General features: G+C 37.4%; 1 protein-coding gene across 2 annotated transcripts in view; it reads right to left on the bottom strand.

Annotated features, from left to right (window-relative positions):
* The window catches only part of vsnl1a (visinin-like 1a), a 54,140-nt gene that overhangs the window by 25,347 nt on the left and 2,286 nt on the right, over window positions 1–26,507 (bottom strand). Inside the window, exon 2 of one of the 2 annotated variants that reach the window (XM_022210348.2) lies at window positions 13,179–13,345. In XM_022210348.2, the coding sequence (XP_022066040.1) occupies window positions 13,179–13,340 (162 nt within the window). In that variant the 5' untranslated portion in view covers window positions 13,341–13,345. Of the gene's footprint in view, window positions 1–13,178; window positions 13,349–26,507 lie in introns of both variants that reach the window. The other variant, XM_022210347.2, reaches the window with a different exon arrangement.

The raw sequence follows: 26,507 nt of genomic DNA, 5'->3' as shown, positions 1-26,507 counted from the left end.
TTTTGAGGGCCGGATTGGACCCTCTGGAGGACCACTTTTGGCCCACGGGCCTCATGTTGGACACCCCTGCTTTACATCTTCACAGTCCAGAGTGAGACGTTGCAAACGAGCCAGAGAGCAGCTGACGGTCAAAAGCGATTCATTTTAATACGTCCAACCATCTGTCCACTAGTTCCTCTCTCTGATGGCATCTCTGTGGACATATTCTCTGTTACATCTCATCTGCAAACACTCACTGCAATGAACAAATTAACAAACTCACAAAGGAAAAACTCCTGCTTGTCTGTGTGGAAATTACAGTCTGCTAATTCAGTGTCAGATTCTCCTCCTTGTGCTTTCCCAACGCTGTAAACTCCTCACTGTGATGAGGAGTGAGCCTCTTTGTCCAGGGTTCAGCTTCATCACTCATCTTCCTCACATTTCCTGATTGAGAGTCAGGATTGTTTCTATATTTGTAAACCTTATGAGCAGAAGTACCCCCCCCACACACACACACAAAGCGTTTCATGTTGTTAACAGAATTTTCATGCCTTTCGGAGCCGTCGGCGTTCAGCTGTGTGTTGTGACAGCGATGGAGGATGGCAGCAGAGCTTCGGAGACGACAAAAGCTATTTTTAGTGAGTGTTCAGCCACAAGCCTGCCTGGACAGAGAGGAAGGGAGGCGAGAGAGGAAGTGGGCAAACAGAGAGATGGAGGAAAACAAGGGAAATACGTAGAAAGGAAAAATGAAGAGAGAGGCCGAGAAGAGAAGGAGGCGCAAATGATAGCATAATATAAAACTCTTTGGGTACGAAGGGGTGTGTGGATTGTCCTGCTCAGGATAGGTCTTGGTGGCATTTACTGTGTTAAATCTGATCTAAATTTAAAGGAATCAGAAAATGATGATGGAATAATACATTACTTTAAAAGGGTTCTTTTGATATTAAGTTACTAGACTTAATATCTGCCCATTCTCACAAAAAATCTGTAATAACTACATTGGTCAGCTGCGTATTTTCATTAAAAAGGCTGTAAAATTGTGAGAAGCCAACATTTTTTGAGGCAGGACTCATCAGAAACGCTAAAACTGAAGAATCGTGAAGAGAAATCTATGGGAGAATTCTGTAACGCCAAAAAAAAAAAAAAACAGCAGCAAAACAAAACATACCCTGTCGCTTTCTTCCAAAAAGCCAAACCAGGAAACCTCCAGCAGTCGCATTATATTAACGGCAAATGATTTTGCTAATTGATGAGTTTGAGTAATTTTTTTCCAGCTTCTTAATATTTTGCGGTTTCTTTGCTTCTCTGCTCACATAAAACATGATTTATAGGACACCATCTTGGGTTTTGGGAAACACTGTTTAAAATTTGGAACCATTTTCTGACATTTTATAGACCAAGCAACTGCAAATCTGACAAAAGAATGTCTTTTTTGAATTTTTTCAAAGTATTTTTTGGTCACATACTTGTCAGAGTCGCTCCACTGCAGTAGCTGAGGGGAGACTAGAAGCTTCTTAGAGCACAGTCGCTTAGCTTCTAGTCTTCACTGTAGTAGCTGAGTGGAGACTAGAAGCTTCTTGGAGCACAATCACTTAGCATCTAGTCTTCACTGCAGTAGCTGAGGAGAGACTAGGAGCTTCTTGGAGCACGGCCACTTAGCTCCTAGTCTTCACTGCAGTAGCTGAGGGGAGACTAGAAGCTTCTTGGACCACGGCCGCTTAGCTTGTCGTCTTCACTGCAGTAGCTGAGGGGAGACTAGAAGCTTCTTGGAGCACAATCACTTAGCTTCTAGTCTTCACTGCAGTAGCTGAGGGGAGACTAAAAGCTTCTTGGAGCACGGCCGCTTAGCTTCTCATCTTCACTGCAGTAGCTGAGTGGAGACTAGAAGCTTCTTGGAGCACAGCCGCTTAGCTCCTAGTCTTCACTGCAGTAGCTGAGGGGAGACTAGAAGCTTCTTGAAGCACAGTCACTTAGCTTCTAGCCTTCACTGCAGTAGCTGAGTGGAGACTAGAAGCTTCTTGGAGCACAGTCACTTAGCTTCTAGTCTTCATTGCAGTAGCTGAGGGGAGACTACAAGCCTCTTGGAGCATGGCCGCTTAGCTATCTTCTACTGCAGCCTGCATGTGAAGCATTTCAAGAACACTGGGAAATTGTAGCATCTATCAATAAGCAGATGTTCAGCAAGTGGGACTTTTGGGTGCAGTTTTACTTATATTTGGTTTTAGAAGATGCTTTTATGTCTTATTCGTACATTAGCAAGAATGCAGCACAGCATGGAGGTGAAAGCAGGGCTCTACTAGTAATGCCCATAATTGTGCAGCCCTACACAGAATTACTGAATGTGAGTGCTATTTATATGTTTTTGTTGGCGTACATAGTCACCTGAGTGCCAGATGCAACACGTGTCACATCTATCCAGGCGACTACAAAAGGAGTTTCCATGTAAACCCTCATGGATAAAGGCCGCCTTTCATCGCTGATTTTCCACGTCGATCTAACGCTGCATCTCTGTCTCTTCTGTCTGTCTTTTGTCTCCTGTGATCAGGCGACATATGTTTCCTCCCAGAACAATGATGTCAGTGTCCCTCTGACGCCCCGTTTACCGCCCTAACATCGAGGCTGTCTGTCTGTCTGTCTGTCTGTCTGTCTGTCTGTCTGTGGGGTGTCTTGAATGGTCATTTGTGCATGCATTCGCGCCACACCCGTCTACAGCAGGAGCCTTGAGGCAACGTAAGAGAGAAGCAACAGAGCGGAATCCACCCATACATCTATATTCAGGTCAGCATCCGTGTGTGTGTGTGTGTGTGTGTGTGTGTGTGTGTGTGTGTGTGTGTGTGTGTGTGTGTGTGTGTCACAACAAATGCTTTCAATCTCCAGCAAGGACTTCCTCTGTCCCCTCGGTGCTGCCTCTCATCTGAAGCAACAAACCATCAGTCAAACGACTAAAAACGTCCTCAGTCTCATGGACAATGCTACAAGGGAAATCCAAGGTTTTATAAAATGCCTTTTCTAAATAATTTGAGCCCTTACAGATTTAATGAAACATGACAGCAACTGCAGTTTTGGAGTGTAACTAAAACAACAAACTGGTTTCTTTGTTTCTGTGCTTTATTTCCATCAGAGCTGCTATGAACTCATTAGTCGTCAACCTTCAAATGAACCCTCTGAATCACTAAACCGGCGGCCCAGAGGCACATTACCTTTTAAAAAAATGCCAAAATTACACCATTTATCAGAGCCAGAAACAAAAATCTGAACAAACAGTCCCTGAACTAATCATGTTTGTCAGGAAACTAAATATTAGCTCAAAATTCCAGTGTTTGATCAAAGTCACTAAAATTCACTAGAAATATTTGCTAATATTTGTGAAATATATAGCACATATTCCACCAGAAATACATGCTTGTTGTGTTGTGTTGTGGGTCACTGCTACATGTCAATCCGTGATCGTTTCTGCACGCATCAGGCACAAGGAAAAAAAATATCGAGTGACAAAATCTATCACCTTAACATTTCAGGGAGTGTCGTTATCGCGCTACAAACGGCTCACAGAGCGGCTGGCGTGTCAGGGATGACAGATTTCACACGCCGTGGCACGCAAGCGCTCCATGTGAGCTGGCAGCGACGCCTCTCTTCCATTTTTATGTCGCTGTCTGGCATCGACAGAACCACTAAACGTGAAAATCCACCAGGAGGCCAAAGCTGCAGCAAGTCGCTTTAATGATGCTGGACGGTCTGAGCAGGATTTAAAAACAAGACAGAAGAAGAAACGTGGCTCTAAACCTCCGGACGGACATCCAGGGAGTAGAGGGATTTTCTACACAGTTCCCATCAGTTGGGTCAATATATAATTGCAGGACTTTTTGTATCATGTTGACATTTTTGCAAACACCACATGGCATTCTGGAGAAAGATTCTTCTAAACATTATAAATACAACTGACTGAAATGGAGATTGAAAGTTATTTCTAAAGATATAGTAGTAAACCTGATGACTACTTTATATTAAATAAGTCAGAAAGTCTTGGAGTCTGGCCAGTCTTTTCTTCAGGAAAAGGAATATCCCATAAAGTCCCTCAATTATAGATCGACATGGATAATTTTCTTGTCGATTTCCTGTCGTTTTATGTCAGCTTGAATCCTTTCTCGTCATTTTGGATCATTTTTGTGCCTGTTTGAGTCGTTTAGGACAAATTTCATGTCATTCTGTGCAAATTTTCCATAATTATGGATCATTTTCAAGTCATTCTGGACACGTTTTGAGTCATCTCAACTTAAGAACACAATCCAATCTATTTCTGAATCAGCTCATTTTATTATTGTTTAGCTCATTAGAAGGTGGTTGGTATTAAATTCAGATGGTTATTTAGTTGACATTTTAGTGATATCCAGTCATTTTTTATTAATAAATTACTGTTTCCATAATAAATAAATATGGAATTTGTAAAGACACAATCATAATGAACATAAAAACATTAGTTCTTTTGTTTTTAACAAACATGTATGCAGATATATCCATGGACTTCAGAAGTCCCTCAATTATACACTGATATTATAACAGAGATTTCTTTGTTGGCATTATATCACATTTTATATGGAAATCTGTGTCCCAGAAATCCCTTTCCACTAAGTTCCCCGTTCCAAAAACTCCTCTCCAGGAAGTGTGTTAATTCCAGATCACATGACCTGCTCCACATGATGTCATTTCCTCCTGAAGAAAAGACTGGAAGACTCCAAGGCTTTCTGACTGATTTAATATAAAGTAGTCAGCAGGTTTACTACTATATCTTTAGAAATAACTTGACATGTCAGTTTTACTCAGCTGTATATATAATACTTAGAAGAATCTTTCTCATGACAAGAGTTTACTGTTTAAGAGTTTCTGTTCCGTTTCCAGAGCATGGCTGTGCACCAACAAATCGTTCTAAACAGACAGCTATGGAACTGGGCTGAGATATTCACTGAACTTGACAAAAGCTGCACTGCATCAGAGTCACTTTCCTTTTAATTTCTACGAGTAATTACCCCAGAAAACCTTCACTTCTTTCATCAGTGCATTCATCTATTCCGTTCCAGCATTTAAATGAGCTATTCCCTTTTCATCTGCCACTCTAATGGACATTTAAACTGTGGTATTATCAGTGAGAAATCGTCTTGGTTTTGCCTAATTCTACAATTTAAAATCCTAAAGTGTCTGTCTATTAAACTTTACTTCTGAATGGAGCATGTCATCGAAAGTAATCCTTGGAATATATGAAAGCAATGAGTCTGTTTCAAGGAGATTCATCACATTTAAGGACTTTAGAACCTCTCAGTTCTAAGAATGAGAAGTGCTGGAACTGCTTACAGAGGAAAAGAAATATTTTAGACTACATACAACACAATGTTTGCTAACAAACTGAACCCCTGGCAATTTCTGGGCATTTTTGTTGCTCCTGTCACAGTTTTTACTCAATGACTCTCCATAGTATAGCAGTGTTAATGTTTCTACATATTTGTCTCCATTCTGTTTGTTGTAAACTAGTAAAACTATAAATTTAAAATCATTTCTAGACCATGACAAGTTGTTTGGATCAGAAAGTACAATACTAGATTGTTCATTGTTCTTTTGTCTTTCTGTGTCTTGTTTTTGTGGTTTTGTGTCTTATTTACCATTTTGCGTCTTGTTCTTGTCAGTTTTTATCTCATTTCTGTCATTTTTTGTCTCATTTTTGTAATTTTGTGTCTTATGTTTTTCATTTTGTGTCTCATTTTTGTCAGTTTTTATCTCATTTCTGTCATTTTGTGTCTCATTTTTGTCATTTGTCCATTTTTTTGTTGCTTTGTAATTTTTTGTCACATTTTTTATCATTTTCGTGTCATTTTGTGTCTCATTTTTGTAATATTTTGTCTTGTTTTTTTCTTTTTTAAAGTAAAATCCTCTGTGGTTCAGTTCCAGATGACTAAATGTTGTGTTCCTTTGTAGACACTCTGTGATCTGGAAGTTGTAATGTGGAAATGATAAAATGAGGATGAATGTTGATGAAACTGAATTCATTTTTCTTGTTGTACCAGGAAGTGCAGAATTTGTCCAATACAAACTATTTATTTTTGGCCTATTTTCAAACGAGACACATATGATAACACAATTTTGATCAATTTTAAGCTTAGATTTGGATCATTTTCCTGTTAAATCTGCACATAACACATGATATGTTCAAGAATTATCAGAAAGCAGAGAATCTAACATGCTTTTCAAACCCTGTGATGGGTTTTTGGGGTTCAGAGAACATCAAATATGCCATCAGATACAGTATTACTGCTTCTAACCAACACTTTCTTTCTATATTTTGTCTGACTCTCCCTAGAAGAGTGAGAGAGCACAGCAGAGCAAAGAAGGTGAGAGAACAGTGTCTGTGTCCAGCAGTAAATTAACACCAGGCTGGAGGTAACACCACGTTTAGCACCCAGGCAGGAGGACTTCTGGACAACAGGTGTAGATCTGTGCAAACGTGGTGAGACGTAATGGAGCGACGATGAGGGCAGGAAAATAACAACGACCACCCTTGTTTTCTTCAATTTCTACTTCATTTGAATGGCACAAAACCACAAAAATTGACAAAAACGAGACAAAATGACAAAAATGAGACAGAAAATGACAAAAATGAGACAAAATGACAAAAATGAGACATAAAACAACAAAAATGAGACACAAACATTACAAAAATGAGACAAAAAACAAGAAAAATGAGACAAAAAACCAACAAAAATGACACACAAAACAAGAAAAATGAGAAAATGAGACACAAAATGACAAAAATGAGACAGAAAATGACAAAAATGAGACAAAAAACAACAAAAGTGAGACAAAAAACGACAAAAATGACACACAAAACGACAAAAATGATACAAAATGACAAAAACGAGACATAAAACGACAAAAATGAGACACAAACATTACACAAAACAAGAAAAATGAGACAAAATGAGACACAAAATGACAAAAACGAGACATAAAGCGACAAAAATGAGACACAAACATTACAACAATTAGATAAAAAAACAACAGAAATGAGACAAATAATGAAAAAATGAGGAAAAGAATGAAGAATTGAGACACAAAATGACAAGAATGACACACAAAACAAGAAAAATGAGACAAAATGAGATGCAAAATGACAAAAATGAGACAAAATGACAAAAACAAGACACAAAATGACAAAAATGAGGCAGAAAATGACACAAAAGGGCCAATGAGCCAGGTCATGTTTGGGGCTACTCTTGAAAACAGTCTTCTTCCATCAGCTGGAAAACTCTTTCCAACATTGGACATGAATCAGTACTAACTCCTGGTGGATCATGGGACTAAAACAGACAGAAAAAAAAACATGGAATCCTAAAAGCTGTTTCTGGCAGAACAATGCCAGAGCTACTGATGGAAGAACTGAAGGGATTCTGGTTATCAAGAAAACCATGAAAATGTCTGATATCAGCTCTGAAATTAAACTATTATGAGATATTTTTGTTTTTTCATTATATTTGTCCAAACCAATGTAGCTTTTTTGTACCAGGCATTAAAATGAAGAAGAAACTGTAGAAAACAAAGGCGGTCTGATCATTTTTTCATGACTGTATGTTCAGAGCTCATCACTCTAATGAAGCTAATAACTAATAAATAATGTATACGTGCTTTCTTTCTTCGCTTGCTTACTTTTCTCATCCCTGCACAACCTTTCTGTTTCACACTTTTCATGCTGTTCCGCCTCCCTCCCACCCAACATACGACCCCCCCCAACCACACAATCAGTCGCTCTTCACAAGAACAATCTGTCCCGTTGATGTGAGGTCGCGGCACACCGTTTTTCCACTTATCAGCCCTCTGGATTTAAATAAAGCCCCGTCGCCGATACACTGTTGCCTGGAAACACAATAGGATGCACCAATAATAGGATTTACCCCCAAGCCTACCAGACCCCTTCAGACGTGAGCCGTGTTGCCCCTTTTGTGCAGATTTCCTCCTCGTATTGTGTTCTAAGGAGATTTTAGGGGGATATCTTTTGTAGCTTTTATCAGAGCTGCCAACACCCTCTTATTTCCCAGGAGTCCAGGTCATTTTTGCAGATTTCGACGCCTTTCGGTGCGTCCAAATGGAAAAATGTCACTTCTGGTGCAGACAGATGTTCTTTGTTCAGGATTTTTTCAAAAGATCTTCATGTATTTCTGATGTTTTTTTCCATTTTTTCCCTGTTGATGCATGAGCTCTGATGGCATTTTGAGGAAGTGCACCCGTGACCTGGATGCCAGGCGTGTCTTATGTAACAGCAGCCCCCCCTGGTTAGGAAGCATTTCCTGGCACCACTGATGAAAGATTAATGCCTATTCTTACACCACTCAGAGTGCTTTCCTCCAAGAGGACTCCTAGGAAGTTAGAGCATACAGGACAAGACGACGAAAGACGACGAAAGACGTTCGATATAAGTCTGATGTAACAGCAAGATGCTACGTAATACAGTTTATTAATGGTGTGTTATGAAAAAAAATGATGTGCTGGGAGTTTTATGTCTTGTTTTTGTCATTTTGTCTTTCATTTTTGTCATTTATGTCTCGTTTTTGTCGTTTTATGTCTTTTTTGGTCATTTTGTGTCTTGTGTTTGTCATTTTGTGTCTCATTTTTGTCATATTGTGTTTCGTTCTTGTCATTTTGTGTCTTGTTTTATCATTTTGTGTCTCATTTTGTGTCTTGTTTTGTTATTTTGTGTCTCGTTTTGTCATTTTGTGCCCTGATTTTGTCATTTTGTGTCTCCTTTTTGTCATTTTATGTCTTGTTTTTCTCATTTTGTCTCATTTTGTGTTTTGTTTTTGTCATGTTATTTCGCTTTTGTCATTTTGTGTCTTTTTTTGTCATTTTGTGTCTCGTTTTGTCATTTTGTGCCCTGATTTTGTCATTTTGGGTCTCCTTTTTGTCATTTTATGTCTTGTTTTTCTCATTTTGTGTCTTTTTTTGTCATTTTGTGTCCTGATTTTGTCATTTTGTGTCTCGTTTTGTCATTTTGTGCCCTGATTTTGTCATTTTGGGTCTCCTTTTTGTCATTTTATGTCTTGTTTTTCTCATTTTGTCTCATTCTGTGTTTTGTTTTTGTCATGTTATTTCGCTTTTGTCATTTTGTGTCTTTTTTTGTCATTTTGTGTCCTGATTTTGTCATTTTGTGTCTTGTTTTGTCATTTTGTGTCTCATTTTGTGCCCTGATTTTGTCATTTTGTGTCTTGTTTTCTCATTTTGTCTCATTTTGTGTTTTGTTTTTGTCATGTTGTTTCGTTTTTGTCATTTTGTGACACTGATGTGCTGGGTTTTTGTTTCTGTCTCAAACACTCCTTTATGAAAACCTGATCTGGATCTTTTGAATCTTTGCTGCACACCCCAAATCCTAAAGACAGCGAGTTGAAAGGCATTAAAAAAGAAACTGTCAAAATATGTGAACATATCATGTGTAAGACGCATCACTTTGTTAAAAAATAAGCTGAAAATAAGCATTCAGTTGTGATATTTCGCTGAAACCGCTTCATTCTACATGTGTCACTCAAAAAAATGGCCAAAAATGAACCGTTTGCACCACATTATCACATTTATTTATAGCATTAAGATTGATGTTTGAGCTCCCTCTTCCCTTATCCATGGCTGTACTGTTTCCACGGAGGTACAGGACTTTATACTGTAGTGGAAAATAAGCCCACGGTGAGTAAAGAAATGTGACAGGAGTGAAAAAGCACCCAGACATTACTTGGGGTTCAGAGGCTTAATGACCTCATGAGATAGCCAAAGATAGACGGGTTGTCATGGACCTGCCACATCTGTACCTTTCTAATGATTAAATTAAGGTTCTCTAGGTCACAGGTGCGCTATCGTTTTAATTCTTTTTATTATCAGCAGCAGGCAGCAGTAGAGTCAGTCTAGAACTGAGGGATTTCTGAAGTCCATGGAATATATCTGCATACATGTTTATTAAAAGTAAAGAACTAATGTCTTTATGTTCATTATGATCACGTCTTTACAAATTCCATAATTATTTATTATGGAAACAATCACTTATTAATAAAAATGACTGGATATCACTAAAATATCAACTAAATAACGTCTGATTTTAACACCAACCACCTTCTAATGAGCTAAACAAGAATAAAATGAGCTGATTCAGAAATAGTTTGGATTGTGTTCTTTTATTAAGGTGAGATAATCATGACAGATATTTCTGTTTTGGTAATATATCACATTCTATATGGAAATCTGCGTCCGAGAAATCAACTAAGTTCCTCGTTACAAAAACACCTCTCCAGAAAGTGTGTTGATTTCAGATCACATGACCTGCTCATTTTGTTTCTTTTTGGTCATTTCCAGTTTGTTTTGTGGACGTTTTAGGAATTTTGTGGTCATTTTCTGCATTTTTGTGTCCGTTTTCAGTCTGTTTGGGATAATTTTAGGTGTTTTTGTCGTCATTTTGCAATTTGTTGCAGTCATTTTGTGTCTTTATATGATAATTAGCTACCTTACTGAGTCATTTTGTGTTTTTCTGTAGTCATTCCGTGTCATTTTTAGTGTTTTTGTGGTCATGTTGTGTCTTTTTGTGGTTGTTTTGTGTGTGTTTGTGCTAAGTTTATTTCTTTTATGGTCATTTTCAGACTGTTTTGTGGGAATTTTAGGTGTTTTTGTGCTCATTTTGTGCATTTTTGTGGCCATTTTCAGTCTGTTTGTGGTAATTTTAGGTGTTCTGTGGTCATTTTGCAACTTTTTCTAGTTATTTCATGTCTCTCATCATTTTGTATCTCTGTATGATATTTGTGTCTGATTGAGTCAGTTTGTGTCTCTCTGTGCTCATTTTTGGTCGTTATCAGTCTGTTTGTAGTCGTTTTATCTCTTAATTTGAATGATAATTATGTGTCTTAGAGTCATTTGGTGTTTTTTGTAGTCATTTGTGTCTTTTATAACACAAAATAACAAATGTTAAATGTTAATTTTAGGCCTGAAAACAGCAAAAATGTCAACTATGATACAAAAAGTCCTGTAATTATATCTTGACCCATTAAAAGCCCAGCTAGTAGTTTAGAATATCTCTTAATAGTGTTTTGCCACTTACAGGTGTTCCACCACTACTTCTGCTTCATTCTTAGATCATCATTGTTCCTGTAAATGTGCTCCCTGTTCTGTAAGACTAAATGAATAAATCATGGAATGAATTCACACCGCTCGGTCAGAGGTAATGAGATACGGTGGGATTCTTATTAGCAGCAGAAGATAATCATCTGTACGCCTCTGATATCAGCCTCTCTGTTGGTTTTCTGCAGCAGGAGCTACAGGGAAACTGGCAGGAGGCCTGCTGAAACATAGCAATGAAATTTCCCTCTGTGGTTCTTGTGGGGATTCAGGGTGAACTCAGGAGACCCCAGTTACTAAAATCACTACGAATGCAGCGTCTTACACTCATTAAAACCAACAAATAGCTAATAACTGACCCTGATGCTGGTGCTAGTGACCCTAACATGCTATTATTGACGCTGCTGTTCATCCACTGCTGGCACTTCTAGGGGTTACTACGAGCATTTAGCTGCTAATATGACCTGTAGCAGCAGAAAGTTCACATCTTACAAAAGCGTAGCTCCATCTAAGCCATTTTTAAGGCAGCAAGGGGTTATTTCATGACGGATAGAGAAGAACAAAATCCTACTATAAGCATAAAAATGACATCCTAACCTGAATTTAACACTCACTAATAAATATTATATGTTACATAATGTTTCCTATGAACAGCAGATGGCTATGTGTAACGTGTGAAGGGTCACCTGTAGTAACAAACCTGTGGAGGATCAATCTGTAGTTCCTCTTAGCTGCACTGAGCATCTTAGCTCTGTTCCAACACGACGGTAAAAAGCAGCGTAGCCCTTTAAGCTTCAGTCAATTCCAGCCATTTTCAGTACAAAAAAATCGCTAATATTTTATTTGTAAATAAAAATATGACGAGAAATACAGGGAATATTGGACACGCATCGCGAGGTGCATTTCCTCGAAAACAACCGATTCGTGGATTTTATACCGACTTCAAGACATGTTTTGGATAAAATAGTTTACTGGCTTGTGTCGTCTGGATGTAAAAGGTTGGATTATGGCCGTTTTTTGTGGAATATTTTCATCTGTGTGTAATAATGAACCCGGAAATGTGAGTCGCGCTGTGTGCGTTGAAGCCGTGCACAGAGAATGGATGGATGGATATTTGTTGTTTGTCGGACAAATGTGTTTTTCTCACCCGCTGTGGTAATCACATCTGAAAGTGGTTTATACCGGCGGATTCATGAGAATCTAAGCTTTCCATCGGCGTATAGTGTTTCTATCATCGAGTTTGTAGTGTCGTTCTATTTTGAAAAATGCTAATGCAGATATCAAAACGACCCGCCCACGGGCCGCTGAAACGTAACGGGTTAAAAGGAAACTCGTTGTGTTTTTCATCGAATTGTGAGTTGTGCGTGTAAATATCGGTGACGGAGGTGAATTCAGCAGAAATTTCACTGATTTTGGGCAAAGAAGTGCCACAGAAAACTGAAAAGGTTATTCCATGAAAAGTCAGTCAGACATCCTCAGAATCTGAAGTTTTTCATGTACAGTAACTTCAGTTTGTTTCATGAGACCGTGCAAAGATTTACCTTTGGGAGCTTCTGGAGGACAAAACAGACCAAAAATGTCGACTAAATGTGGGATTGATGCTGGTCAGGGGGACAAGAAACTCAACTTTTCAAGAATGCCAATGATTAGCATGATGGTACAGCTGTTAGCACTCTCTCCTCACAGCAAGAAGGTTCTGGGTTTGAGTCTTGTTTTTCCTTTCTGTATGGAATTTACATCTAAAGGAGGTCCTCGGTTTACGACGTCCTCGACCTACAGCGCTTCATCGTTACAACAGAACTGATGAATACGTCGTCATGCGGTGCTATCAGACAGCTTTGTTTCCATTCTCTGGTTGTACTCCACCTTAGACTGTGCTGCATACATTCCTCCTGCACCGTCCTGACTCTACTTTAATCCATAAAGCTGCAGCATTAGCGGCTATACATCTGCTGCTTTGTCACTTCCGCTCTGCGTGCTGTCTGCTGAGTAAGTTCAGTCTGCGAGGCGAGTACATACGAGGTCGTCAGTGTTGTGTTGTAGCCGACAATATGTGTGTAATCCATCAGCCTCACCTTGACGTAGAGCTGCTGGAACTCCTCCAGGTTGAGTCGGCCGGTGGGACAGTCCTTCAGGAATCCCTTGTACCACTGCTTCAGCTCGTGTTCGTTAAACTCTGTGTTCTTCACCAGATCCTCCATCACTTCAGGGGTCAGCTTGCTGTTCTGTTTCCCCATTTTTCCTGCTAGAAACAACGACACAGACACACAAAATTAACGACAGCAGGCATCTTTTGGTTAATATTCAGCACGGCCTCTGTTGTTTTTGTCTCGTTTTTGTCATTTTCCTGCCTTTTTTGTGTAATATTTTGTCTTGTTTTTGTTGTTTTTCGTCAGACTTTTGTCGTTTGTCTCGTCATTTTGTATCTAATTTTTGTAATATTTTGTCTTGTTTTGTTGTTTTTTTTGTCTTTTTTGTATGATTTTTGTTGTTTGTTTCTCATTTTGTGTTTCCTTTTGGTCTCACTTGTGGGTTTTTTATCTTTTTTTTGTCATTTTGTGTTGTGCTTTTTTTGTTGTTTTACATCGTTTTTGTCGTTTTGTGTTTTTTTTTGTCTTGCTTGTGCCATTTGTCTCATTTTGTGTCTCATTTTTGTCATTTTTTGTCTTGCTTTTTTTGTCTTTTTGTCTAACTTTTGCTGTTTGTCTCATGTTTTGTCGTTTTGTGTTTTTTGGTCTCATTTTTGTCATTTTTTTCTCTTGCTTTCGTAGTTTTTTTTGTCTTTTTTGTCTAACTTTTGATGTTTGTCTCATGTTTTTGTCGTTTTTTTGTCTCATGTTTGTCATTTTTTGTCTCATATTTGTCATTTTTTGTCTCATTTTTGTCATTTTTTGTCTCATATTTGTCATTTTTTCTCTTGCTTTCGTTGTCTTTTTGTCTAACTTTTGCTGTTTGTCTCATGTTTTTGTCGTTTTGTGTTTTTTGTCTCATATTTGTCATTTTTTGTCTTGCTTTCGTTGTTTTTTTGTCTTTTTTTGTCTAACTTTTGCTGTTGTCATGTTTTTGTCGTTTTTTGTCTCATGTTTGTCATTTTTTGTCTTGCTTTCGTTGTCTTTTTTGTCTAACTTTTGCTGTTTGTCTCATGTGTTTGTCGTTTTGTGTTTCCTTTTTGTCTCGCTTGTATTTTTTGTGTTTTACTAATTTTATGATAACAGGCATCTTTTGGTTAATACTGAACGTCTACATGTTGTGAAAGTCTGGAGGGCTTTAGAAGAATGATTTATCAAGACTGAAACCAGAGATTCCTGCACAACTGTGAAAGTTCAAACCAAAGCGGCGTCTAAAAGTAAGTTTTAAAACAAATAAACTGAGGAATAATGTTGGAAACTAGTCATGTTCTGCTTCTACTTCCTGGTTTTATTTTCCTTTATTTTCCAGCTGTTTGTCCTCATTTTGTTTGCTGTCAATCTTTGAAATCCTTCAGAGTTCCTGCATTAAATTTATTAAGAGAACATCAACTAAACGATATATTTTGTTTTAGGAGTGTGCCATTTATGTAGGTTTTTAGTCTTTTTAGTCTTTTAATGGTACAAATTATTATTTTCAAGCATTAGCAGATGAAGATGTTGTTTTTTCTTGCTGTTAAACTCTTAACCATTTCCTATTCTAGCCTTTCCAAATGAAGCTCTCTGGCTTCTAGAAAGTGGCATCTTCAAGTAGATGGCCCACTGTGACTTTTTAGGAAAACTCAAGTATGTTTTGGTTTAATTTTCCTTTTAATTTCCCCACCGCAGCTGTTTGCAGCCGGCTGCCTCGGCATCTCGCTGCTTGTATAACGTTGATGCTGCCACTTTATGGCCCTGATTAGATCATAAACCAACCCATAATTATCATAATCTGCACAAGATGGTGAGCGTTTTGGAGCATTTCTGCTCCCACTCTCTGCTGAAATGTTTATTAGACCTCTTTAGCGTAAAAGAGTGAAAAGAAAAAAGATGCGAGGCAGAAACAGCGTTGTGAGTTTACCTGCAAAGAGTAGAAGAGGTATAAAACTATAGCAGCGGTGTCAAACTCATCTTAGTCCAAGTTCTACATTCAGCCCAGTTTGAGCTCCAGTGGACCGGACCAGTAAAATCACAGCATAATAACCTATAAATAACCACAACATTGTAGAAACTAGTGTTTTACAAAGGCACAAAACATTTAGCTACAGGTACCTTTAACTAAACGATGTACTGTTTTACTTTAGGAACAAAACGACAAAAGTGACAAAAAAAATGACGAAAGACAACAAAAACAAGACAAAATATTACAAAAATGAGACGCCAAGTGACAAAAACGAGACAAACGACACGAAACAAAACAAAAGAAGAGAAGAAATTTGAAAAAAAGTTACAAAGTGACAGAAAATGGACAAAAATGAGACCAAAAAATGACAAGAGTACAGTCGTAAACACAAGCGAGACAAAAACCTCGATACAAACGACGCACAAAACAACGAATAAAGCCAGACGAAAATGACAAAAATAGACTAAAAGCACAAGAGAAACAAAAAGGAAACACAAAACGAGAAACAAACCAACAAAAGTCAGACAACAAAACAACAAAAACAGACAAAACATTACAAAAATGAGACACATTTGACAAAAGAACAATGAACAGACCAAACATTATAAAAATCAGACACAAAATGAGACGAAACAAACACAAAAGAGACAAAAAACATGAGACAAACAAGTTACAAAGTGACAAAAAAATGTCAAAAGAACAATAAACAATCTAGTATTTTACTTTATGATCTAAACAACTTGTCACAGTCTAGAAATGATTTTAAATTTATAATTTTACTAATTTACAATCTGCAGTTAATGTCTTCTCTGTAATTTTTACATTTTGAGGGCCGGATTGGACCCTCTGGAGGACCACTTTTGGACCACGGGCCTCATGTTGGACACCCCTGTGATGTATAGTTTTCTTTAAAATGACCACAGTCTCCACAGCATCTCTTAAGCTGCAGCTTCCATTGATTTCTAAACACAGAAAACATGTAGTACCTCCTTTTTTCTCTGCCTGATTATAGATTACATAACCGCTGTGTGAATGCTGCTTTATCGAACTGTCCCCGCGGTGCGTTCAAAGACGCTCCCACATCCAGCTCTAAAGTTGGCAGGCAAAGAGCAGCCATGTTCCTGCGAGAAATTAGATTAACACAGTCACATTCACAGCATCCAGGTTTGCCTGTTGATCATCTTTTGGCTCTGATTTGGTCTCAGCGGAGCTCGGGGAAAAAACTGTTAAAACCTGGATGTCGGTTTGTCGAGAACCCTGGTGACACCCCTCAGTCAGACAGGCTGAAGCATAACGAAGCCAGAAAAATAAGGTCAACAGCTCCTCTGATGACTTATTTTAGGGAAGCCTCTATGTCAAGGGTGTCCAACATGAGGCCCGTGGTCCAAAAGTGGTCCTCCAGAGGGTCCAATCCGGCCCTCAAAGTGTAAAAATTACAGAGAAGACATTAACTGCAGATTGTAAATTAGTAAAACTATAAATTTAAAATCATTTCTAGACCATGACAAGTTGTTCGGCTCATAAAGTAAAATACTAGATTGTTCTTTGTTCTCTTGTCATTTTTGTCCATTTTTTTGTTGCTTTGTAACTTTTTTGTAAAATGTTTTTTCTTTTGTGTTTTGTTTCGTGTCGCTTGTCTCATTTTTTTGTCATTTTGTGTCTCGTTTTTGTAATATTTTGTCTCATTTTTGTCCTTTTTTTGTCTGATTTGTTTGTCTCATGTTTTTGTTGTTTTGTGTTTCCTTTTTGTCTTGCTTGTTTTTTTGCCTTATTTTTTGTCATTTTGCGTCTCGCTTTATTCATTGTTTTGTGTATAATTTGTATCGCTTTGTGGTTTTTTTTGACTTGCTTGTGTTATCTATTTTTGTTGTTTAGATTCTCGCTTTTGCCATTTTTGGTCTTGTTTTTGTCCATTTCTTGTCACTTTGTAACTTTTCTGTCAAATGTTTTCTGTGTTTATATTTTGTTTCGTGTCGTTTCTCTCATTTTTGTCTTTTTGTGTTTAGTTTTTGTAATATTTTGTTGTGTTTTTCTTACTTTTGTCTGACAAAAGTGTTTTTGTACTAAAAGACGGGAAAAATTAGGAGTTGTGGTTATTTATAGGTTATTATGTTATATTTTACTGGTTCGGTCCGCTGGAGATCACACTGAATGTAGAACCTGAACTAAGATGAGTTTGACTCTCCTGCTCTAAACCTTTCCTCTAAATCTTACCACCATAACTGAACACTGAACCCAAACCATAGCCCAATTCCAACCCTAACAGGAGCCCAGTTTGGGTTCAGTTCAGTCCTCACTGGGCTATAGAAACAGAAAAACAACAAACATTGACCATTTCTCTTCCATTTCAGAACTTTCTAGGCTATTTTTTCTGATGGTTTAAGGCCTTAAAGACCAAAGCCAAGCTCAGCTCACTGTCCAACTGGCTCTCTACAGAATTACGTTAAAAACATAGAGGAGACGCTTCATTTTTGACTCAAACCATGGCATTTTTTCTGAATCTTAACCAAGTAATCTAACATGTGAACAAGTGCTTTATAAAGCATGTTTTCCTGTATGTAACCATGTAGCTTTTAACCAAAAAGTCAAAGAAAACCCAAAGTAAACAATGGGAGAGAAAAGAGAAAAATTCAGTTCTAAGACCGGTCTCTGAGTCTGTCATCTCTTATATGATGCAAACCCTGGTCTGCTAAGTGAAAGTCTGGCCTCTTTCCCACCATGTCACACAAATTTACTTCAAACTGAAATCACATTCCCTTCCAGTCACAATTGAGAATACAGTCTAGTTGTGTAGGAATGTCATTTTGTGGTCAGAAATACCGGTGGAATTGTAGTTTGCATTCAGACCTGTTACGTACAGACTATCACGGACAGATGGGTGCCAAATGAACAAACAAAAACCACATAAAGTGTATAATTAAGGTGCTGGGGCAGCACATGCTGCCAGAACAGCTTCAGTGTTTCTTGGCATTGATTCTACAAGTTTCTGAACAATAAATGGGTCATTCCATATCATTTCAACCAGTGGTCCCGAAGGTCGGACAGATATTTTTGATCTTTAGCTGTTCATATTTCATGCATTACATACCATAGCACTTTCATTTTACACAGACCCAATCCTTAGATAGCCAAATGATACCACATAAAATCTCTAATGGATATGATGATTAGTTTTTGTGTAATGGGGGGCCAAATGTAGCAGTGTAGAAGTTCCTGATGGATAAAATCGCAACTTTGTCATTCTCTGTAACATGCAATTATAAAAATAAAGTAAATATTTTCACATTTCTGAGGACTATAGGTCACTGTGAAATGATTCTGAAAATTTCACATCTCTATCTTTTGTTGTTCAGAAGTTATAGAAGTCTGAAAATGGTCGAAAATTTCAAGTCTTAATGTTGGCTGCAATAATAGGGTACCTCCTACCTACTTCAAATGGCCATAAGTTTGAAACTAATGACAATAAAGCATTCACATTTTGGATTTTCCCATCATATATAATGTACTAAATGTATGTAAAAACTTAAAAAAATCTGAGAGGGTCAGGTGGGAAGTTTTCTTAAAATTGGTTGATTTCATACGGAATGACCCAAATATAAATAACCCCCACTCCTAATGGTTCCTTTGCTTTAGTGCAAAAAAGTACATTCTGAAAATGTTCACATTTAAGGAATTATCCTTTTACTAAACATCATGAACAACAATAAGTTAAATTCCATCAACATTCATCCTCAGTTTATCATTTCCACGTTACAACTTCCAGACTACAGAGCGTCTACAAAGGAACAACATTTAGTCATCTGGAACTGAACCATACAGCGGCTATGGGCCAAAACCGGTACAATGGAGGGCCGCTTTTGGCTTGTGGGCCCCATGTCGGGCACCCCTGTTTCCCCACAGCGTTAGAGAATGACCTCCTTCATCTTATCCAACCATCTACACCGCTGACTGAGAGAATGGTGGAAATAAACGACGCGTCAGAAAAGTTATTCTTAGTGAATGAGGGTAAAAATCAGACGATTCTTCATTTCAGGACCTCGTGAAGCCGTTTCCAGCAGCTCAGAAAGTCCTTGGACTGCAATCTGGGAGCCATTTGTCTAAGGAAGATAAATACGCTTTGCCCTGAAAACCCATTTTTAAGAAGTTTTTCACGCAGGCTCAGCGTGACCCGAGTTCACACAGGTAGTCTGGATTAATAATGTAGAAAACTAAAATGTAAATGATGTAATCAGGCCTCCTTATTGCCTGTGAACTAAAAGGGCAAAACAATAAATGAACGGACTAATTTAAAGTGAACTGCTTCAGGTGTGGTAGGAGAAAGACCATACTATACATACAAGGTTAGTTATTTAGATAAAGCTGAAGAAGAATTTAATTAAATCAGTTATGCTGTAAAAATAAGAAACAATATCATCATGTTAATAGATGGTGGGAGGCAGAGGTGTGAATCTGACCAGAATCTGGAGCAGAAAGGGACTGAGAGGGACGAAATATCACAGCAGTCCAAGATCCAGGAGTCAAGATCAGCCAAGATCAGCCGAGCTCCATGAAGCGCCTCCACGAATACGTCACTGAAGCAGAACTGTGATGATCTAACTGCAGGTATGGAGCCTTCTGGAGGTAGGTTTTTCCTCATGTTGTCTCATTTTTCATACTTTGTGTCTCATTTTAGCTGTTTTGCTTCTGATTTTCAGTAGGGTTTGCCTCAGCTGGTCTCCTCTTTCACGTTTTATGCTTCATTTTGGCTGTTTTGCATCTGATTTGGGTCATTTTGTGTCAGATTTCGGTTAGTATTGCCTCTTTTTTGCTGCTCATTTTTAGTTGGTTGTGCCTCAGTTTAGTTGTTGCACATCTCAGTTTTGATTGGTTGCATCTCATTTGACTCACTTTTCATACTTTGTGTCTCATTTTGGTTGTTTTGCTTCTGATTCAGTCATTTTACCTGAGATTTTGCTTGTTGGAGCCTCATTTTTGATCAGTTCCAGCTCATTTTTAGTAGGTTGTGTCTCAATTGGTCTCATTTTTCATGTTTTGTGTCTCTTTTTGGTCATTTTGCGTCAGATTTTGATCGTGACTTAACTACAGGTATGAAGCCTTTTGCCCCTGACTGTGGGCTTCATTACTTTTACAGGTCTTAATGCTTTAATACAAACCCTATTTTCTGCTTTGTGGCAGAGAATAACCTGCTTAGGAGGCCCACATTTGGAAACTGACACTCTCCCTAAATGCCATGGATATCATTGGAGCCAATCAGAGAAATGTGGGTCATTTATTGAGCCGAAACACTTCGGCACATAAAGCCACTGCACCAACACACGACATCGATTTTCCCTACCTTCATGGCCTCTAACTGAAAAGCTGTCCAGTACCATGACCCGTATGTGAGGACGCTGCACTCTGCTAGCTATAATACAGATTATGTAAAAAGTGCTCAGATACAAACCTTCCATCTCTTAAATAGGAACCTTTCAAAAGGAGGAAAAACAGCCTTTTATTACGGTGACCTGCCGGCCATCCTAAGTGCATCAGTTGTTTGTGAAAAGAAGAAGAAGTGGTGCAATTTTCTCATTCATAACTGACCCTGTGATGCTTCAACTGGAGTCTCAATGTGAAAATCAACTGAACTGGTCGTCTGAGATTTTCAGCAGTGACTCATTTAGCAGCAGTGAATCAGCTCCAGGGGGTGGAAGATCTGGCCAAAAGGTCACATCTTCTGGGGTTGGATCATGATCTGCTATTTGGATCAGAATCCTCCCTGCAGCTTTAGTCGAACTACTGTGATCACGTGATGCACTGAGCGTACGGTTGCCTGGATACGAAGCCGACCACTTCAACTCGAGGCTGGAGGCAGAAATCTCCACGTCTTTTCTCTGATTTCTTTCTGGGATTTCTGACCAACAGTGATGGTTCATGTTTCTGAAACTATTCCAGGACGTTGGAAGCAGTTATCAGCATAATTCATGAGGTTGAAGCTACGAATGCATCAGTACACTGTAAAAAATGTTTGTACATTTTACGGTGAAAAATTTTAAAACCATGATGGTAAAAATCTGTAAGTTTCTCGTTCCAAATGAAAATGACAAAATCTGTACAATTTGTCTGAAAAGCAGATCATGTACCAGAGATCAGCCACTACTAAACAACAGCTAACAACGCAAGCAAGACAAAAAAGACACACAAAATGACAAAAATGAGAAACAAAGCAACAAAAGCACGAGACAAGCAACAAAAATCAGACAAAAAAGACAAAAAGCAACAAAAACAAGACAAAACATGGCAAAAATGAGACAAATAACGACAAAAGAACAGCGATTCATGATCAAAATGACAAAAAAAACAACAAAAACAAGACAAAACATGGCACAAATGAGACACAAAATGACAAAAGAACAACGATTCATGACCAAAATGACAAAAAAACAACAAAAACAAGACAAAACATGGCAAAAATGGGACAAATAACGACAAAAGAACAGCGATTCATGACCAAAATGACAAAAAAACAACAAAAACAAGACAAAACATGGCAAAAACGAGACAAATAATGACAAAAGAACAGCGATTCATGATCAAAATGACAAAAAAACAACAAAAACAAGACAAAACATGGCACAAATGAGACACAAAATGACAAAAGAACAGCGATTCATGATCAAAATGACAAAAAAACAACAAAAACAAGACAAAACATGGCAAAAATGAGACACAAAATGACAAAAGAACAGCGATTCATGATCAAAATGACAAAAAAACAACAAAAACAAGACAAAACATGGCAAAAATGAGACAAATAACGACAAAAGAACAGCGATTCATTATCAAAATGACAAAAAAACAACAAAAAGTAGAAAGAATATGACAAAAATGAAACACAAAATGACAAAAATGAGAAATAAAGCAACAAAAGCACGAGACAAGCAACAAAAATCAGACAAAAAACAACAAAAGCAAGACAAAGTATGGCAAAAATGAGACACAAAACGACAAAAGAACAGCGATTCATGATCAAAATGACAAAAAAAACAACAAAAAGAAGAAAGAATGACAAAAATGAGACACAAAACGACAAAAGCAAGGAACAAAGCGACAAAAAATAGACAAACGACGCAAGCAAGACAAAAAAACACAAAAGGACAAAAACAACTAGCAAAGAAATTGTACAACAAAATCCCTTTAGTTATGAAAACAGTCTTGTTGATATGTGAAAATGATGCCAATGTTGACAAAGTTCCTTCTGAGCTGCTGCTGATATTATACAACCAGTTTGAGAAGCTTTGTGGATTAATAAACTGTGTAAAACTGGTTGAGTGTCCTCTCTTCAGTTATTACTAAAACCCCAGGCCAGAAAAGAGGCCAGTCGGTGCTTCTTACTCTGATACACTCTGACCAGTCTCACACCAACTCTGCTTTCCAAACCGAACTACATCGCAATGTAAAGAAACCAACTTGGAACGCTGGAGAGAAGGAACTGAAAGCCAGAGTAGATTAGAACGCTATCTGGCTCTGAAAAGAGATTATGAGCTGGCAGAACATCTCTATACTGTCAGAGATAGAAAGCAGAGACGGATCCAAAACGAGAACAGGCTCAGCGATCACGAACCAGCAGCACGTAAAGGAAAGACACGAGAAAGCCACGGCAACCAAGAGAAAACAGAATATGTGGAAGGAGAAAGAACACTTTGCTGTAGATTATCAACACGCCTTCAGCCCAGTTTGATCTCCAGTAGGGCTGGACCCGAATATCCGAATATCCGAATATTCGTTCGCTACGGCACTATCCAGATATTCATTTTGGTATCTGAATATTAAGCATAAGCACAACTCCTATTTTTTTCCCTTTTGTTAGTGCAACAAAACCATTTTTGTTAGACAAAACTAAAAAACAAGACAAAATGACACAAAAATGAGACAAAGCGACAAAAGAACAATGATGCATGATCAAAATGACAAAAAACAACCAAAAACAAGACAAAATATGACAAAAATGAGACACAAAGCAACAAAAGAACAGTGATTTATAATCAAAATGACAAAAAACAACCAAAAACAAGACAAAATATGACAAAAATGAGACACAAAGCAGCAAAAGAACAGTGATTTATAATCAAAACGACAAAAACAACCAAAAACAAGACAAAATATGACAAAAATGAGACACAAAGCAGCAAAAGAACAGTGATTTATAATCAAAATGACAAAAAAAAATAAAAAAGAAGATAAAATATTACAAAAGCGAGACACAAAATGACAAAAGTGAGAAACAAATCAACAAAAGCATAAGACAAACAACAACATCAGACAAAAAAAGACAATAGTCAACAAAAACAAGACAAAATGCCAGAAACGAAATAAAATATGACACAAAACAACAAAAATGACACACAAAACAACGAATAAAGCAAAACACAAAATGACACAAAGCACAAATGAGACACAAAGGAAACACAAAACGGCAAAAATGAGAAACAAAACGACAAAAGTGAGAAACAAAACGACAAAAGTGAGACAAAAAAAGCAAAAAACAACCAAAAAAAGACAAAATATTACAAAAACAGAACACAAAACGATAAAAAAATTAGACAAACGACATGAAGCAAAACAAAAAGGGGCAAAAAAAACGAGACAAAAAATGACAAAAGCGAGAAAGGAAACAACAAAAAAATCGACAAGCCACACAAGCCAGACAGAAAGGAATCACAAAACGACAAAAATGAAACAAAAAATGACAAAAACAAGAGACAAACGACAAAACTCAGACAAAAAAAGGGACAAAAGCAACAAAAACAACACAAAATATTACAAAAATGAGACACAAAATGACAAAAGAACAACAAAAAATGTAGTATTTTACTTTCTGATCCGAACAACTTGTCATGGTCTAGAAATGATTTTAAATTTATAGTTTTTACTAATTTACAATCTGCAGTTAATGTCTTCTCTGTAATTTTTACACTTTGAGGGCCGGATTGGACCCTCTGGAGGACCACTTTTGGACCACGGGCCTCATGTTGGACCCTCTGGAGGACCGCTTTTGGACCACGGGCCTCATGTTGGACACCTTTGCTGTACAGTTTACAGATGCTCCCTAAACGCCTCACATCAGGTCTCACCCTGCAGTCGTGCATACACATGCACATCATTCACATGCATAATTAAAACATGTCACTCTTCATTTTGTATGAAAATTGGAATTTGAGTTTTGATGCTTTGGCTTAAAACTTCCCCCAATGAAAACCTTTTGAATTAAATCGAACAGATTATAAGAAACCTAAGAAACTATGCTAATCTTTTGGTTGTTAAATAATAAGCTTAAGGGATAAAAAAGCTAATCATTTGAAGACATTTGATAAGAATTGAGTGATTTTTATTCACGAAAATGATTTAGAAAATGCGACCGCTCCCAGTTTTCAGCTTTCTAAATTCAAGCAAGCATCCACAGATTTGACTACAGTACGCTAGAAGATGCATCCGCAGGAGTCGTTGTGGGTTAAACGATACCGAAACGAACAGAAAACTGGCCGTTCCACTGTGTTTGGCAATCTTACAGGAAAATCTCCCGGTGCTGCAGTGAAACGGAGGCGGCGATGCGCTCTGACAGCGAGTTACCGACACTTCTCCTTTACGAGAAGGGCCGAGGCTGCAGCTGCAAACAGATGTGTCCTGGGAGAGATGTGAGCTGAAGATGGGTTTCACATTATGTCACTGTGCAGGTGTGTGTGTGTGTGTGTGTGTGGAGGCCAGAGTGTGTGTGTGTGTGTGTCAGCGCTTGTGTAATAGAGAGAAAGCAAATAGATTTGCATTTATGTAAAGTATGTAATTCATGTGTTATCGGTGTGTTAAAGAGTGTTTGTGCAGGGTTTTTACTGCAGAGAAGAGCTTTTAGGTTGCATCAAATGAAAATTCCCAGCACTAAAATGATAAAAATGGAGAATTTTAAAGAGAATTTACTATTGTTTTGTAATTGGGGGTAGATTTACTCATGCATAATAAAGATTTAGTTCATCAAATGCTCAAAAATGACAGGAAAATGCATAGATTTCTGACTCAAAGCCTTTACCATACATCAGGGGTGTCCAACATGCGGCCCGCGGGCCAAAAGCGGTCCTCAAAGTGTAAAAATTCCAGAGAAGACATTAACTGCAGACTGACTGACTTGTTGCTTGTCTCATCTTTTTGTAGATCTTTTTTGTCGTTTTGTGTTTCTTTTTGTCTTGCTTGCGTCGTTTGTCTATTTTTTTGTCACTTTGTTTCTCACTTTTGTCGTTTTGTGTTTCATTTTTGTAATATTTTGTCTTCTTTTTGCTTGTTTTTTTATCATTTTGATCACAAATAATTTTTTGTTGTTTTGTGTCTCATTTTTGTAGTATTTTGTCTTGTTTTCATCTTTTGTCTTTTTTTGTCTGACTTTTGTCATTTGTCTCATGTTTTTTGTCATTTTGTTTCTTGTTTTTTCATTTTGTGTTTCTTTTGTGTAATATTTTGTCTTCTTTTTGTTGTTTTTGTCATATTGTTTCTTGCTTTTTCATTTTGCGTTTCTTTTGTGTAATATTTTGTCTTCTTTTTGTTGTTTTTTGTCATATTGTTTCTTGTTTTTTCATTTTGCGTTTCTTTTGTGTAATATTTTGTCTTCTTTTTGTTGTTTTTTTGTCATATTGTTTCTTGCTTTTTCATTTTGCGTTTCTTTTGTTTAATATTTTGTCTTCTTTTTGTTGTTTTTTGTCATATTGTTTCTTGTTTTTTCATTTTGTGTTTCTTTTGTTTAATATTTTGTCTTCTTTTTGTTGTTTTTTGTCATATTGTTTCTTGTTTTTATTTTGTGTTTCTTTTGTTTAATATTTTGTCTTCTTTTTGTTGTTTTTTGTCATATTGTTTCTTGTTTTTTATTTTGCGTTTCTTTTGTGTAATATTTTGTCTTCTTTTTGTTGTTTTTTGTCAAATTGTTTCTTGTCTTTTCATTTTGCATTTCCTTTGTGTAATATTTTGTCTTCTTTTTGTTGTTTTTTGTCAAATTGTTTCTTGTCTTTTCATTTTGCATTTCCTTTGTGTAATATTTTGTCTTCTTTTTGTTGTTTTTTGTCTTTTTTTGTCATTTTGATCATAAATCATCACTCTTTTGTTGTTTTGTGTCTTGTTTGTTTATCGTCTCTTTTTTGCCTGATGTTTGTTGTTTGTCTCTTTGTAAGATGAATTTAACATCCCCGCTGTACATGGAGCCATCATGCTTACTGTGTAGTCACAGGAAAACCCCTGATGTCTGTCACATATGTTCACAGAATGAGCATGTTTGTGAACTCAGGCGCACTTTGCATCCGAGGACAACAGAAATCATAAAGAAT

This window comes from Acanthochromis polyacanthus, chromosome 16 (assembly GCF_021347895.1).
Source record: "Acanthochromis polyacanthus isolate Apoly-LR-REF ecotype Palm Island chromosome 16, KAUST_Apoly_ChrSc, whole genome shotgun sequence".
Classification (NCBI taxonomy): Eukaryota; Metazoa; Chordata; class Actinopteri; family Pomacentridae; genus Acanthochromis; species Acanthochromis polyacanthus.
This window is presented reverse-complemented; position numbering and strand designations above follow the sequence as displayed.